The sequence below is a fragment of the Dipodomys merriami genome, unplaced genomic scaffold, assembly GCF_024711535.1.
Source record: "Dipodomys merriami isolate MVZ:Mamm:240054 unplaced genomic scaffold, mDipMer1.0.p SCAF_21, whole genome shotgun sequence".
NCBI lineage: Eukaryota > Metazoa > Chordata > Mammalia > Rodentia > Heteromyidae > Dipodomys > Dipodomys merriami.
Window position 1 is genome coordinate 6,302,827 of NW_027203493.1, and position 16,137 is coordinate 6,318,963.

A 16,137-nucleotide genomic window follows, 5' to 3' on the forward strand; every position below is an offset into this window, starting at 1 on the left:
TGGGGAAACGATCAAACACATTGAGTGTTGTCTATACAAAGACTTTAGCAACAGCCAATTACTAATCCTCTAGGTGATTTAAAGGCCAAACCATGACCAAATCTATATTCTGTTTGTGTATTTAACTGCTGCTCTAGAGTCAGTAAAGAAAGAATCACAAAAAAGGACGATCTGTGAGTAAATTACAGAGTAGAGCCAGAGACCAACAAGAGGAAGATTTCTTTGAGAGACTACTTTTGAGGTTGGTCTGTCTCTAAGAAAATAAGGTAGACACGAGATCTTGGGTGATGAGTGCAACATATTATGTCTCCACATAGTACATTATTTACAAGACAAAAAAATAACCAAAGTGCCTGTAAAACCAAACCTGATTATATTGATTTATTTGATTTCCATATTTGAAAGGTTCTCATTTGGATAACAGGGCACTAGTCCCACCTATTTTTGCTTTTTTTTTTACTTTTCCAATCATTTTTTATTACTAATTAGTTATTCCAAAAGGTTTTAATTCTATAATTCAGGTTAGAAGAATAATTCCTAGTGATAAATATCACCCCTTCCATCACTGTCAATCATTTTCCCTACAATTTTATTTTATTTTTTATTGTGATAATATCATACAGAGGGGTTACAACTACATGGGCAAGATAATGACTACATTTCTTATCAAGCATTGTTGCCTCCTCCTTTGTTTCCCTTTCCCATCCCTTACCCTCTATCCCTCACCATCCCCCCAAAGCTGTAAAGTTGCCTAGAGAGAAAATAATTCCAGTATGCTCACCTTTCAACTCCTGGAGTTCATCTAGTACAGATTGTTCAGAGGGCAAGATATAAATGACAGCTCTCTTGCTGAAAACAGAGAATTCCATCATCATCTGCACCCAGGTCAGTAAAAACTACATCTTTTACCAAAATGTAATGATTATTTTAGGCAACTATTTGTCTGAAGCAACATTAGTAGTTTGATTTAAAAATTTGTCTGTACTGCTAAGAAAATGAATTTGAGAACAATAACATGACAATATCCATAGAAAATAAACCATCTAATTCAAGTCACATGCTCTTAGAAAGATCTCATACTTTTTACACATTGTGGTTACTATTTATATTCACTAAGCACACTGATTCTACACATTTTTGTTGGTAATGCCATGAAGTTTGGAGTTTGGATTATTTTATTGGTGGTGGTGAGTTGTCATTGTTGTTGCCTTTCTATGATTTCCAGGCTACCACTCTGAACTTACCTTTTGTGAATTCAATTCACTAAGAATGACTAGACACAAAGATCATTCACTGAAGTCAAAAACAGAAAACAAACAACTCAAACATTGATTTCCCAAAATGTCAACATATTTTTCCTTTTAATAATGTTGTGAGTTCATAATACTGACTTCTGTGCCCAGAAATTGCCTTGGGCAAATTATGAGCTTTTTTATAGCAGATCTTGCAAAAGGGAGAAGGGCAGAGAATAAATAATGTAGCTCATGCTGTTGGCTATTACAAACACGCCTCACTACTGAAAATCCACATTTAGATGAGTCAAAAAATACGTGTCTTACTTCATTCAATAGATAAACCTGTATCAGTAAAATCTAAAAACTCATCTTACTCAAATGAACTAATTCCACAGGGGAAAGTTGTGTTATCCTAGCTTTACTCAACATAGATATATGTTGTCAACAGGAATGTCAGAGTACCTAACGTAAAATGTGTAAAATGTGACTGCGGATATGTATCTCTTTCTTTGCTTTTTTAAAATTTGATCATCAAAGTGATGGACAGAGGGGGTTAAAGTTACATACATAAGGTAGTGAGTATATTTCTTGTCGAACTTGTTACACCCTCCCTCATTTTTCTCCCAGTTTCTCTCCCCCCACAGTCCCCCCCTCCAAGTTTTACAGCTCATTTCCAACATGTCTTGTGAGTATCTCTGTTGGTTCACCTTACCAAAATCGAATACAGTGACAACATGGGATAAACCACAGGAACAAAAACACAAAAGAAAAAAGAACTCACATAGTACATTAAAAACAACAACAACAACAAAGAAAAAAACCTCTTGTCTTGAAGTTCATTTCACTTAGCATTATCTTATATGGTCATATGTACATAGCTTTTGAGCTGTTCTACCCACCTGCTAGGCTTATCCTAGACATACACTAATTATTACAAATAAGGGAAACCATGAGTCCTATGTTTCTTTGGGTCTGGCTTACATCACTTTATATGGTGTTTTTCAACTCTTTCCATTTCCTTACAAATGGGGCAGTTGTTATTCTTTCTGATGGAAACATAGAATTCCAATATAGGTATACATATAGATACATATATATATAGATACATATATATATACATATATATATCATATTTCTTGATCCATTCATCTACTGAGGAGCATTTGAGTTGGTTCCATATCCTAACTATGGTAAATAAGACTACAGTTACTTAAATAATGCTGGGTAGAACCCTATAGCTGATTGAAGTTCAACTGCAAGGATAATTTATTTATGAAACACTGTGACCATATACAGGAACTTCCTATTATTTAATACCAACCTCCAAAAGTATGAAAGGCAGGAACATGAAATACAGACCCATGTGGAGCCACACACAACATGGAGGGCAGCTTAAAAGGTTGTAACAAGTAACATTTTTTTTTTTTTGTCCATGGTGGGTCCTGAATTCTGGGCCTGGGCACTGTCCCTCAGCAACTCAGCTCAAGACTAGCACTCTACCACTCGAGCCACAGCACCACTTCTGGCTTTGTCTGCTTATGTGGTGCTGAGGAAGCGAACCCAGGGCTTCATGAATACAAGGCAAGCACTCTACCACTGAGCCATCTTCCAGCCCAACCAGTAACTTTTAATAACAAGAGTTTCTGGGAAAGGAAGGAACTCGAACTGAAGCTCTCTTTCTACAAACTTGTGTTTTCATGTGAGATAAAGTATAAATCACATAACAAAGCCACTTTAAAGCTGCAAAACTTGAACCCTTGATTTTAGATACATAATTGGGTACAATAAAGAATATTGTTTATATACCTATAATTGGACACAGATATTATTATAACTTAACAGTAATTTATATTTATTATGTTTGATACTGCTACACAAAATGGAATTAAGCCAAATCTAAATTCTTAGAAGACAGAATGTTTGGAATGTGCCTCTAGCCCATAAGCCTAATGACACAGTGATTCACTGTGTTAATTGTAAGATAAATATGGTATTGATTGAAATGAATAGAAAGTAGGCTTCCTGATTCTGTTAAGTGTTCTTCTTTTATGTGATATGTACAATAACACATATGAGGAACCGTAGCTCCACCGATTTTACAGATAGAACAAAACAGGTGACAATGTATTTTTTGTTCTGACTTCCACTTCACATCACTGAGAAGGACAATTTATTTTTAGGTGGACCATACTCACACAAACCAAGAAATATTAATACAAACAATGAAAAATGTGACAGAATTCATCCTGCTGGGCCTCACCCAAGATCCTGAACTCCAGAAGCTCTTGTTTGCTGTGTGTTTAATCATCTATTTAGTCACACTGGCAGGCAACACATTCATCTCAGTCACCATCTTCGTCAGCCCAGCCCTGGGATGCCCCATGTACTTTTTCCTGTCATACTTGTCCCTTATGGATGCTCTCTACTCCACTTCCATTGCTCCCCAAATGATCGTGAACTTGGCATCTGAGAAGAGCACCATATCCTACAATGGCTGCATGACACAGCTCTTTGCTGAACATCTGTTTGCTGCAACAGAGATCATCTTGCTCATTGCCATGGCCTTTGACCGCTATGTGGCCATCTGCAAGCCCCTGCACTACACCACCATCATGAGCCGCCCTTTGTGCTCTTTCCTAGTGGGGGCAGCTGGAGTATTGGGGTTTATTCACGGATTGATCCAAGTTATGTTTATTGCTCAGTTGCCCTTCTGTGGGCCCAATGTCATTGACCACTTTACGTGTGATTTAATACCACTGCTGAAGTTGGCCTGCACCGACACTCACGCTTTGGGACCTCTGATTGCTGCCAACAGTGGGGCACAGTGTTCAATCACATTTTTGATGCTGCTGGCTTCCTATGTGAACATCCTGTACTCCCTGAGGAATCACAGTTCTGAGGGGCGTCGCAAAGCCCTGTCCACCTGTGCCTCTCACATCACTGTGGTCATCTTATTCTTTGTACCTTGTTCCTACCTGTACCTCAGGCCTATGGTCTCCTTCCCCATTGACAAAGCTGTGGCTGTGTTTTACACTCTAGTCACACCTATGTTGAACCCTTTAATCTACACCCTCAGGAATGAGGAAATGCAAAGAGCTATGAAGAAGCTCTGGAGTCAAATAATGAAAGCTGATGAGCTGAAAATCTCATGATTTCTGAATTTGGAACTGCAGAAATTTTTGTTTTGTTTTTGTTTTGTTTTGCTTTTGTTTTATTTTTTTTTCTGTCGGTCATGTGGCCTGAACTCTAGGACTAGGTGGTGTCCCTCAGCATTTCAGCTCAAGGCTAGCTCCCTACAACTAAAGCCACAGCACAACTTCTGGCTTTTTCTGCTTATGTGGTACTGAGGAATCGAACCCAGGGCCTCATGCATGCAAGGCAAGCGCTCTACCACTGAGCCACCTTCCCAGTCCCTGTTGGGATGTTTTCTAGAAACTCATTCTTCCTTTTTATCGATTAAAATTAAAATAGTGATCCTTTCAGCCCCAAACTGTTGGCATAATAAATATAATTATTTATCAACCACAGACTAATGGCAGTTAGACCATGTGTTTAATCATATGAAGTCGTAGGGAACTCTGGAGCCGAGCTGTGAGACTGGGATAGGGTGAAGAGAATATAAGGGCATCTCAAGGACACTCAGAAGGGTGAGAGCTGAACCCTGGAAAGATCAAACAGGCTAGGCAAGACAGAGGTTGGCACCAACAGTTTAAACTATTGGAGATAACTTGGAAGTGACAAGTTAATGCTAGAATGTGTGTTGCTTCCGTCTGCTTCCTAAGAGAAGGGAGTCAGTTGTCATCTGTATGCAAACTATGTCTCATGGAGATGGTTGCAACTTCAAAATACATTGATACCCTAGTCTCTGCAGGTACCTGTAGTCACCTCTCCTGTACTGAACTAAATAAATGAGCTTGTTAAAGGAACCTAGGGGTTCAGAAGCCAGTGAGCCCTGGTACCCCCTTTCCTATGCTCTCTCTCTTTTCTCAATTCTTTGCCCTGTATCCTGCACTGTCCTTGGTTGTAGCTGTCATTATTCTTCCACTGTGCGGTACAGAAAAAAAGATACATGCCTCTGAAATAACCAGAAAAACCTGTCATCTACGTAATCACATATGACTTTTAAAGTATTCAAACTTTGGCAGCTAGGAATTCTTCCACAAATTCCTCAGCTGTCAATAACATCACTGTAACAATCACTCAGGGTACTCTCAGACACATAATCTTGAGTTATGACATTTCCACACTTCAGAATAGCTATTCTGTCCACATGAGTCATATTTTCAGGGATAAATCCATTCTCTATACTTTATAATTTTTTTAAAAAACATTGTAAGTGGTTACAATCACATAAACCAGATGAGTACATTTCTTTTAAAAGTGTCATCTCCTCCCTCATTTTCTCTCAATTTTTTCCCTCCCAACACCCTTACACTCCAAGTTATGTAGCTAATTTCGAACATAGTATCTAGTGAGTATCACAGTTGAATTAGTTCCCCCTTTATCCCATCCACCACTTCTATTTTTCCTCTTCCCCTCCTTAAATCACATAAGGTTATATATAAGAAAAATGGTACAAAAATCAAAAACAGTGAAAAAAAGAAAAAAAAAAAACAGAAAAAAAACTGAAAAGAGTACAAAATAGACTCTCCTGATTCCATGTCTTGAAGTTTATTTCAATAAGCATCATTTTATAGAATCATATGCACACAGCTATTGAGCCCTTGAGATCCTCTCCGAAGAATATTGTCCTTTGGTCTCAGTGTGTGAGTGTTAAGAGTTTTGTTTAATTTATCATGTCCAAATGTGATTTTTTTGTTTTTTACTATCCATTGGGATTACGTGTACATTTATAGGCACATTCTAATACTTACAAATGAGGGAAACTATTTTTCTTTAAGTCTGGCTTACTTTGCTTAATATATTTTTTTTAGATCTTTGCATTTCCTTACAAATCAGGCAATGTCATTCTGTCTGATAGAAACATTTTGATAGAATTCCATTGGGGTGAGGTAGAATCTCAATGCTGTTTTGATTTGCATTGGCCATTCTTACTTCTTCTGAAAAGTCTCTCTTTAAGTGTCTCTTATTAGCTGAGTTGTTTTTTCTATGAGGATTTGTTTTATTGGGGAGTTAATATTTTGAACTCTAAGTATAATTTAAATATGAGGCCCTTGTGTGATGCATTCCTAGTAGAGATTTTCTCCCATTCTGTGAGTTTTCTCTTTGTCTTGCTAGTGATGTCTTTTGCCATGCAGAAACTCTTCAGTTTGATGCAATCCCATTTATCCGACCTTTCTTTGTTGTGATTCTGGATCTTAACTCAGACACGAGTTGTTCCCTTATCCTTTTCTGTAATATTTTCAGGGTAGGTGGTCTTACACTGAAGTCTTTAATCTATTTGGAATTGATTCTTGTGCAGGGTGATACATAAGGATCTAACTTCAGTTTTCTGCACATGTATAGACAATTCTGCCAGCACCATTTGTTAAAAAGGCTATCTTTCTTCCAACCTATGTTTTTTACTCCTTTATCAAATATCAGGTGTCTATAGGCCGGTGAGTTCATTTGTGGATCTTCTATTCTATTCCATTGCTCCTCAGGCCTATTCTTGTGCCAATAGAAAGCTGTATTTATTACTATGGCTTTCTAATTAAATTTGACATTTGATATTGATATTCCTCCAACACTGTTCTTCCTGCTAAAAATTGTTTTTGCTATGCAGGGTCTTCTATTATTCCATATGAATTTTTGATTATTTGTTCCATATCCTTGAAGAATGTTTGGGGGATTTTGATAGGTATTGCATTTAATGTGCAGATAGCTTTAAGCAATATTGCCATTTTCACGATGTTTTTCCTTCCAATCCTGGAGCATAGAAGGGTTTACCATTTCATAAAATATGATTTAATTTCCTTTTTCATGTTTTTAAAGTTTTCATGATAGAGTTCCTTCACATCTTCATTGAAGTTCATTACTAGTTATTGTTTGACGCTAATACAAATTGAGTTGTCTTCCTGAATTCAGTCTTCCTATTCTCATTGTTGGCATATAGAAAAGCTACTGATCTTTAAAATTTACTTAAAACTACACCATATCCTAAGCCAGATTCAACTATATTTATAAGCATGAAGAAATTTTCAAAAGTATAGTATCTAATATAAATCCTAAACTAGACTCAAAGCACAGCATTAACCCCATCTCAGCCACATATCTAGACCTAATCACTACTGGCATTGTTTTGCACCAATTAGGAAAAGTGAAAGACATTGGCTATTTTCTTGGCAATCACTTCAGTAAAGCTAGTAAGTAATCCTCTAGTGGGGCCAGAGGATCACCAAATTCTGCACTCTGTAAAGTGTATTTAAGGCTTTTTCTAGAGTCAGGGAATAAAGAATCACAACAGAGGAAGAGTCTGTGCATAAATGACAGGCACAGAGTTATGGGACAAGATGAAGATTTATTCTGGAGACCCTATTCTTCAGTTTAGTGGATTAGGAGGAGATCTTGAGCAAAGAGAAAAATATTATCTCTATACAATGTTTGTATACACATTACAAAAAAAATATTTGGACAAAATAATTAAGAGACAGAAACCAACAAAGATAATTTCATATACTTCCTCATTTTATACTTGAATATATTGTTTTTTTATTCGACAGTTAAGGATTTATTTTGCTTATGTTTTACTTTAGATTGAACATAATTCAAAGATAGCAGGAGATATATATAGATATATGTATATACGTGTGTGTGTGACTTTCTTAGACTTTCATAAGAAAACAGAAAAGTATACTACTTAAATCCTAGAACAATCAGTTTGCTACCTGAAACAATATATTGTCTGTGGAAACTCAGACTGAGAGTGAAAGCTACAAGAGCAAAAGTGTCCAAAATGGAGAAATCTCTAAAGAGATAATGTTTCCAGTGTCCCACATTGAATCTCATGGAGTGCATACATTGGGCCAAAGGAGAAGAAACCAAAATATGGCACTCAATCTAAAAACAAAGGATTCCATAATCAACTCAACCCAGGTAAGGGAAAACTATACCTTTTTCACAAATTCTAATATTAACTTATTTGGGCTTACATTCAACTTATATTAAAAAAAATGTATATTTTTGAAACCATTTTAGAGTTATATATATGGCTTTAATCTGAGTATTCTTACTATGAAAATGCATTTGGTCATATTAACATGTAAGTATCAACAGAAGACATAATCTATAATTGGACAAATCATATGCTGTTAAAATGACTTGATAATTTTTAAACAACAATTTTAATAAGAAATATTGATACCTTATTAAGCATATTGATTCTATCCATTAATATTTGTAACAGCCTTAAGAGGTAGGTTGCCTTATTGTGGTTTCCAAGCTGTCACTCTGATAATAGGATTTGTGAATTAAATCTATTACAAATGACTAGCAAATGATTAGTAATTGCCATCATTTTTTTTAATTTTATTTTATTTTATTTGAGAACATACTGTACAGAGGGGTTACAATTACATTGGCAGGATAATGCATACATTTCTTACCAAGCATTGCAGCCTCCTCCTTTGTTTACCCTTCACCTCCCTTCCCAGCCTCCCCCTCCCCCCCACCCAATCATACCCCCCTCCCCCCACACACACCGACATTGTAAAGCTTTAGTAATTGCCATCATTTTTAAGAGACAAAGTAGAAAAGGAACAATTCAGAAAATACAATTTCCTGAAAATCAAAGATCTTGCAGACATGTATTGATGATGACAGCTTAACATGTTAACTTATACTGCAAAATTATCTTTGGAAACTTATGTGTCTGGTGTTTTGGCAGAGATTTGTGAAAAAAGAGAAAGGGAGAACGAGTAAAATGGATTATGCTCTTAGACTCACAATATATGTTCACTCTGGAAAATCCACCACTGAATCACTCAAAAATTACATATTTTTGAACAGGCAATATTTTGGCCAGTAAACAATTATAACTAAAACTCTCTTCTAAGCTACTGAATGGATGCCAAAGGAAAAGTCATTTTATCTTTGCCTTCTCCAAATATTTATATCTTGTCAGTAAGATATACAGGACAGAGTAATGTTTCATTTAATTCTATTAGTTAAATTTGAGTGGAGATTTTTTATCTAAGCCAAAGCATAATTCTATAGCTGATCAAAGTTCAACTGCAAAGAAAACTTGGTATAAAAATATCATAGGGAATGTAGTTGTGGAGGTAGGAGGGAAGAGATGGTAGGGGAAAAACAAAGGAGGAGGTAACAATGCTTGAAAGGAAATGGACTCATTACCTTGTTTATGTAACAGTATTTTTACAGATAAAAAATATATAAAAATTCATAGAACTTTGTAGTATTTTCATTTCTCAATCCAAAAGGATAAAATAAAAGAACAGGAAATGAAGTTACATAGAGCCACACATGGCATCAAGCACAATTAAATAAATGGTACTTAGTTAACTTTAATAACAATAGGTCATACCATTCACAAAGGACGAAATTCCTTCTGCAGCCCTATTTCTAGGGTGCGGCATTTACATATGAAGGAAGGGAAAAATGAGTCACAGAGCACAGCTGGTCTTGATTTGGTAAGACTTCACCATTGGTATCAGAAAACAAATGACTTTAATAAAGACTGAGTTTTTGATTATAAATTCAAAATAAGGAATATTGATGACATTTGCTGATATCCCAAAACAAGGAAACTAAGCTACTTTTAAGATTTGTGTTAGAGCAAACAAGAGAGTTAGGAAGTGAGCCACAGTAGATATTCTTAAGAGAAGCATACTTTCCTGGACAAATTATAAGACTGAATTATTAGTATTACATTAAATGAACTAGGAATAAAATAATATGCATGAGATCTTCTTCACAACTATCTGAAAAATGACAGAAGTGAGTAAATGTGTAGCTCCAGAAAACAGGTCACAAAGTATTATTGTATTGAATTCAAAATCACATCATTGAGAAGGACTATTTATTTTTAGGTGGACCATAATCACAAAACCCAAGAAACATTAATACAGACCATGAACAATGTGACAGAATTCATCCTGCTGGGCCTCACCCAGGATCCAGAACTCCAGAAGCTCTTGTTTGCTGTGTGTTTAATCACCTATTTGGTCACATTGGCAAGCAACACATTCATCTCCATCACCATCTTTGTCAGCCCAGCCCTGGGATGCCCCATGTACTTTTTCCTGTCCTACTTATCCCTTACAGATGCTCTCTTCTCTACTTCCATTGCTCCCAAAATGATTGTGGACTTGGCATCTGAGAAGAGTACCATATCCTTCAATGGCTGCATGACACAGCTCTTTATTGAACACGTGTTTGCTGCAGCAGAGATCATCTTGCTCATTGCCATGGCCTTTGACCGCTATGTGGCCATCTGTAAGCCTCTGCACTACACCACCATCATGAGCCGCCCTGTGTGCTCTTTCCTAGTGGGGGCAGCTGGAGTATTGGGTTTTATTCATGGATTGATCCAAGTTATGTTTATTGCTCAGTTGCCTTTCTGTGGCCCCAATATCATTGACCACTTTGCATGTGATTTAATACCACTGCTGAAGTTGGCCTGCACTGACACTCACACTTTGGGACCTCTGATCGCTGCCAACAGTGGGGCACAGTGTTCAATCACATTTTTGATGCTGCTGGCTTCCTATGTGAACATCCTGTACTCCCTGAGGAATCACAGTTCTGAGGGGCGTCGCAAAGCCCTGTCCACCTGTGCCTCTCACATCACTGTGGTCATCTTATTCTTTGTACCTTGTTCCTACCTGTACCTCAGGCCCATGGTCTCCTTTCCCACTGACAAAGCTGTGACTTTGTTTTGCACCCTAGTCACACCTATGTTGAACCCTTTAATCTACACCCTCAGGAATGAGGAAATGAAAAGGGCTATGAAGAAGCTCTGGGGTCCAATAATAAAAATTGATGATAAGTAAATCTTTCATTGAAACTAATTTTTTTTTACTGTGAAAATATGGTACAGAGAGGTTACAATTACATGGGCAAGGTAATAATTACATTTCTTATCATTTTATCGAAACGGGTTACAAGGAGGAAACTGAATTATCCTGTCTGCAGCAAATTTTTAATTAGAATAATACATTTATAGGATACAAATTGGTAACATATTGTTCATGTGTTTGAAAACATTAAAGTTGTAAACATTTCCTTCTCCTTCAATATTTACCATATTTTTGTGTCACTTTTTCTACACTTATTCATAAAATGTATAGTAATTGTCATGATCAATATTTTTAGGCCTATAGAGCACTAGAACTTTTCTTACTATGATATTATACTTTGCAACTAAGCATTCTATTTTCTTCTTTTCTCTATCTCTTTCTCTTACTCTAGTGAACACTTCGTATTTTCATATGTGAGTGAGAACATGCAGTGTGTGTCTTTCTATGCAAGGCTTCTTACCTTACAGGACCTCACCCACCTTCTGGCTATGTTACTACAGAGGACTGGATTCGGTCTTTTAGTGGCCAAATATTGCATCAGGGTAATGTACCACACTTTCTAAATCTATTCTTCTATCCACGGGCACATTAATTTTTAGATGTGATAATAGCACCTCCAACTCTTCATGACAGAGCCAGAATACTTCCAAAAACCCTGAATATTTTTAATGTCATGTTTAATTTCTTTGCCTAACAAAAAGAAAAAGATGTAGGATAAATCTAACCTGTATCTATATTCTTACCAAAGCAGTCATAAAATGTAAGTTTTAATATTTTTGTAAGAAAAGCACAATGAAGATAAAGTACAAAGTTTTAACAGTTGCCAGGAGCCAGTGGCTCACACCTATCCACCTAGCTATGCAGTAGCCTGAAATCTGAGGGTTGGAGTTCAAATCCAGCCAAGCAAGAAAGTCCATGAGACTCTTATCTCCAGTTAACTACCAAAATATAAAGCCAGAAGTGGAGGTGTGGCTCAAAGAGTAGAGCCCAAGGACTGGCACCAACAATAAAAATTCAATAGTTGTCCCAGTACAAATGGAAACTGATCATCAAGATCCATGATAGCTTTCATAATCACCACTATAGCCAGAATGGTGTTTCATTCAAAAGAGGAAAAGCAACTATATAAGAAGGGACTATCAGCCCGTAGGTAATGCCTTCAAGAAGAACACTGACATACTTTCCATGTTCTCAGGTTTGAAAGGTTTGCAAATGTCTTCCTCTTGTACCCACCAACAGATTTGGATGAACCATACAGAGAAAGAGAGCACTGCCACAATATTTTCACAAAAAGGAATGTTTTAAAACTTTCATGTTGATGGATCCTGGCAATATATCATTATCTACAAAGAAATGGGAAAAAAAGAAATAGAAGGGTGTAGGTCAAAGAGAAACCCAATGGGCCTTGTCTCTAGTAAAAATTACAACTATGGTCATGAGCTAACTGATTGATCAGTCCTGACACTTTATCCACAGAAAGGAAGATGCACTAAATGAAATAATGAATTTTTGAAATTGAATTGATGTGCTCGTGCAAAAAAAAAATCAATAAAAATTAAGTGAACACCAAGTAAGCCTCAGTGATCTCCTCAATGGATCTGGGATGCTGGGGATGGACCATGATCACAGAAGACTGGACCTCTTAAAGATATAGAATAATTGAAATCCTGTTATGAGTAAGAGAAGCCAAATGATAGGTTGTTATCCCAGCAAGGATGCTTTGAGAGCCTAAGTCCTGGTCCCTGGAAACAAAGGATGAGTTTATCACCAAGGCCTTTCTGGGCCTCAAATGGAAATAAAGCCATGTGAGCCAGTGGCTCATACCTATAATCCTAGCTACTCAGGAAGCTGAGATCTGAGCATTATGGTTCAAAGCCAACCTGGGCAGGAAAGTCCATAAGATTCTTATTTCCAATAAATGACTCAAAAAGCCAGAAGTAGAGCTGTGGCTCAATATGGACAGCACCAGTCTTGAACAATAATGTTCCTGACAGTGCTCGGGCCCTGAGTTCAACACCAGAGCTGGCAACAATAGGAAAAAAATTTTAGTAAGTTTAACTGTAGTTACAAAAGAAGAAACTAGGAGTGCAGGGATATATCTCCATAAAATAATTGCTAGTCATGACAAGAGAGTAGCCAACATTGTTCTAAACAGGGAAAAATGAAACCATACACTCTAAAAGCAAGAATGAACACATGAACCACTTTCTCCACTTTTATTCAATAAAGCACTGGCATTCACAGACAGACCTTAAGAAAGCGAGATAAGGAAATAAGAGCAACATAAACAAGACAGGAAAGAAAATCACATTTTCCCTATTTGTAGATTGTAGTGGCCACGTCGCAGACCCCCACCAAGAAGACCACCGAGAGTCAGATGTTCTGAAATGCAAAAGCAAGGTTTTATTTAGATGGGCTGCAGTTCAGGCCTCATCTACACTTTGACACAGCAGAGCCTACAGGAGAGCCCAGGTTTGCAGGGCTTATAAAGGCAAACAACCAAGAGTTTGGATTACCACCATGTGTTGCTCTGCTAGCTGAGATAAACAAGCAACAAATGGTCACTGCCTCAAAAATGGAGTTACTTTAACCCTTCATTCCCCCCTCGACTTATGGTCCTGAGACACAATCTTGTGGCTCCAGCCCAAAACTGAACTCCAACAGCTCTCAATCTTGAACAGGTATAGGCCCTCTCTGACCTTAGCCATGCTTTCTTTTACTATTCCTGAATGGTCAACGTAAAAACAATACTCTTCTCCTGGGGCAACACAAAATTCCCCTTGTTGTACTGAGTGGCTCCCAAGAGTTCTGCACATGATCAACAATACCAATAACAATCAGTCCACTTTTCTTTTCTTCAGGCATATGTGGAGTAGCCAGGGGAAAGGGATCAGCAGGTCGGGTGTGGGAGCAGTGGATCCAAGCGGCAATGCCATCCACCTTATGGCAGTGTGTGTTGCCAGTAGCATCATGTAAGATCCCTTCCACCGTGGTTCCAGAGATCTCAGGTTGTGCCTTCAAACAAGCACCCGGTCCCCTGGTTTTAACAGATGGGGTGTAGGGACAGAAGCAGAGTCATATAATGCTTTTAGTTGATGCCACATACTCTTATGCACCACCTGTAAATAGTCAAGCTTACAGAGAAATTCAGTATCATCCAAATCAGCAAGCAATTCAGTCTGGAGACCAGGGATAATGGGTGGGGGGGTGTCCATACATTATTTCAAAAGGAGTAAAGCCAAGCTGATGGGGTGAATTTCTTACTCTAAATAGGGCAAAAGGAAGGAGGCGATAACCAGTCTGTGCCAGTCTCCAAGGCCAATTTAGTTAAAGTCTCTTTTAGAGTCCGATTCATTCTTTCTACCTGCCCTGAACTCTGGTCTATAAGAACAGTGCAATTTCCAACCTGTCTCCAGTGCCACAGTTATTCCCTGACCTACTTTTGAGACAAAGGCCGGTCCTTTGTACAACCTTATGGTGGATGGGAAGCCATACCTGGGTAGGATTTCTTCCAAGACCTTCTTAGCCACAACATTTGCAGTCTCATGCTTTGTTGGGTAAGCTTCAACCCATCCTGAAAAAGTGTCTACAAAAACTAGCAAATATTTATATCCAAATTTTCCAGTTTTAATTTCTGTGAAGCCTACTTCCCAGTACACACCTGGCCTATCTCCATGGAGGCGAGCTCCTTTGGTAACCGGTTGATTGGGGGCATTGGTGAGCTGACAGGTTTTACAATTTTTAACAATGTCCTCAATTAGTTGATTTCCTTGCCTAATTTTTACTTCGGAGTATCGGAGCAAGTCTGCATTCTTCGGGTTCCCATGTGACAGGCCCAATGGATTCTCTTAAGAATCTTGTGGCAAGATAAGTTTCCCCTCACCAGTTTTCCAGCAGTCTTTATTTTCTTCTCTGGCCAGGGGTTTATAGGCCATGGGAATTTTCTTTATCCACTCCAAGTCTTCTTGCGAGTACTGAGGCTCAGGAGGCAAAGCTCATGGCCCTGGGTCATTACTAGAGTCAGTACTTCCGCTCTGGCCTGGAGGGCCGCCTCCTTAGCTGCCTGATCGGCCAAGTTATTTCCTTTGGTTCTGGCAGTGCATAATGGCAATATTTGCTGGTTCCCATAAGGCCCAGATGAGGCTTAAAATTTCTTGTTTGTTTTTAATAGACTTTCCTTAAGCTGTCAGCAGCCCCGTCTTGGTAAGTGGCTCCATGGACATGCATGGTGGCAAAAGCATACCGACTGTCCCTGTAAATGTTTAGCCTCTTCCCTTTTCCCATCTGTAGGTCTTTTGTTAGTGCCACTAGTTCTTTGTGCACAAGTTTCCTGGGGGAGTGCTTCTGCCCACACTATCTCAGTGTCCGTGGTGACTGCTGCACCCGTGTATCTTTTTCCATCTCGAATGAAACTGCTGCCATTTGTGAACCAGGTATGCTCAGCATGCGATAGTGGTGAGTCCAACAGGTATGGCCTGAGACTATATTCTTGGTCCAGGATATCCTCACAGTCATGCAGGGGCACCTCCAGATCCGGGTCTGGCAGCAGAAGAGCTGGGTTTAATGCTATAGGTATGCAAAAGCTGATCCGCACAAGGTTAATGGACCATGCAGGCATTGCTCATCCACCACTCGGGTGGTTGTTTTAGCACCCCCTCTAGAGCGTGTGGAGCCTTGGCCCAGTCTCTCTTTTCATGCTCAAAAATTTCATGTCTCTGTCCTTCCTTTCCTGTCTTTGCTCCTCCATTTTTCTCTTATTGTTAACCTTTTCTGCCGCTGCTACTAGATCCCTAATAGAGTTTTCACCAAGTCTGTCTAGAGCCTGCAACTTTCACTTTATGTCTGGTGCAGCTTGATTTATATAGACAAACATAATCATCTGAGCCTACTCCTGGATCTCAAGATCATACAGGGTATATTGACTA

The 16,137-nt window shown here is 38.3% G+C and overlaps 2 protein-coding genes across 2 annotated transcripts; both read left to right on the forward strand.

Annotated features, from left to right (window-relative positions):
• The first annotated feature begins 3,451 nt into the window (after positions 1–3,451).
• Positions 3,452–4,387, forward strand: LOC138833727 (olfactory receptor 4C45-like). Its single transcript, XM_070032021.1, has one exon. It carries the CDS (start codon positions 3,458–3,460, stop codon positions 4,385–4,387), a length of 930 nt encoding a protein of 309 aa, XP_069888122.1. The 5' UTR covers positions 3,452–3,457.
• Positions 4,388–10,258: 5,871 nt separating this feature from the next.
• LOC138833728 (olfactory receptor 4C45-like) lies at positions 10,259–11,185 on the forward strand. The gene has a single exon (XM_070032023.1). The coding sequence runs from the start codon at positions 10,265–10,267 to the stop codon at positions 11,183–11,185; it is 921 nt and encodes a 306-aa protein (XP_069888124.1). The 5' UTR covers positions 10,259–10,264.
• Positions 11,186–16,137: the final 4,952 nt, after the last annotated feature.

Excerpts from the sequence above, each read along its gene's own strand:
- LOC138833727 (XM_070032021.1), top strand. The coding sequence starts at position 3,458 with ATGAAAAATGTGACAGAATTCATCCTGCTGGGCCTCACCCAAGATCCT.
- LOC138833728 (XM_070032023.1), top strand. The coding sequence starts at position 10,265 with ATGAACAATGTGACAGAATTCATCCTGCTGGGCCTCACCCAGGATCCA.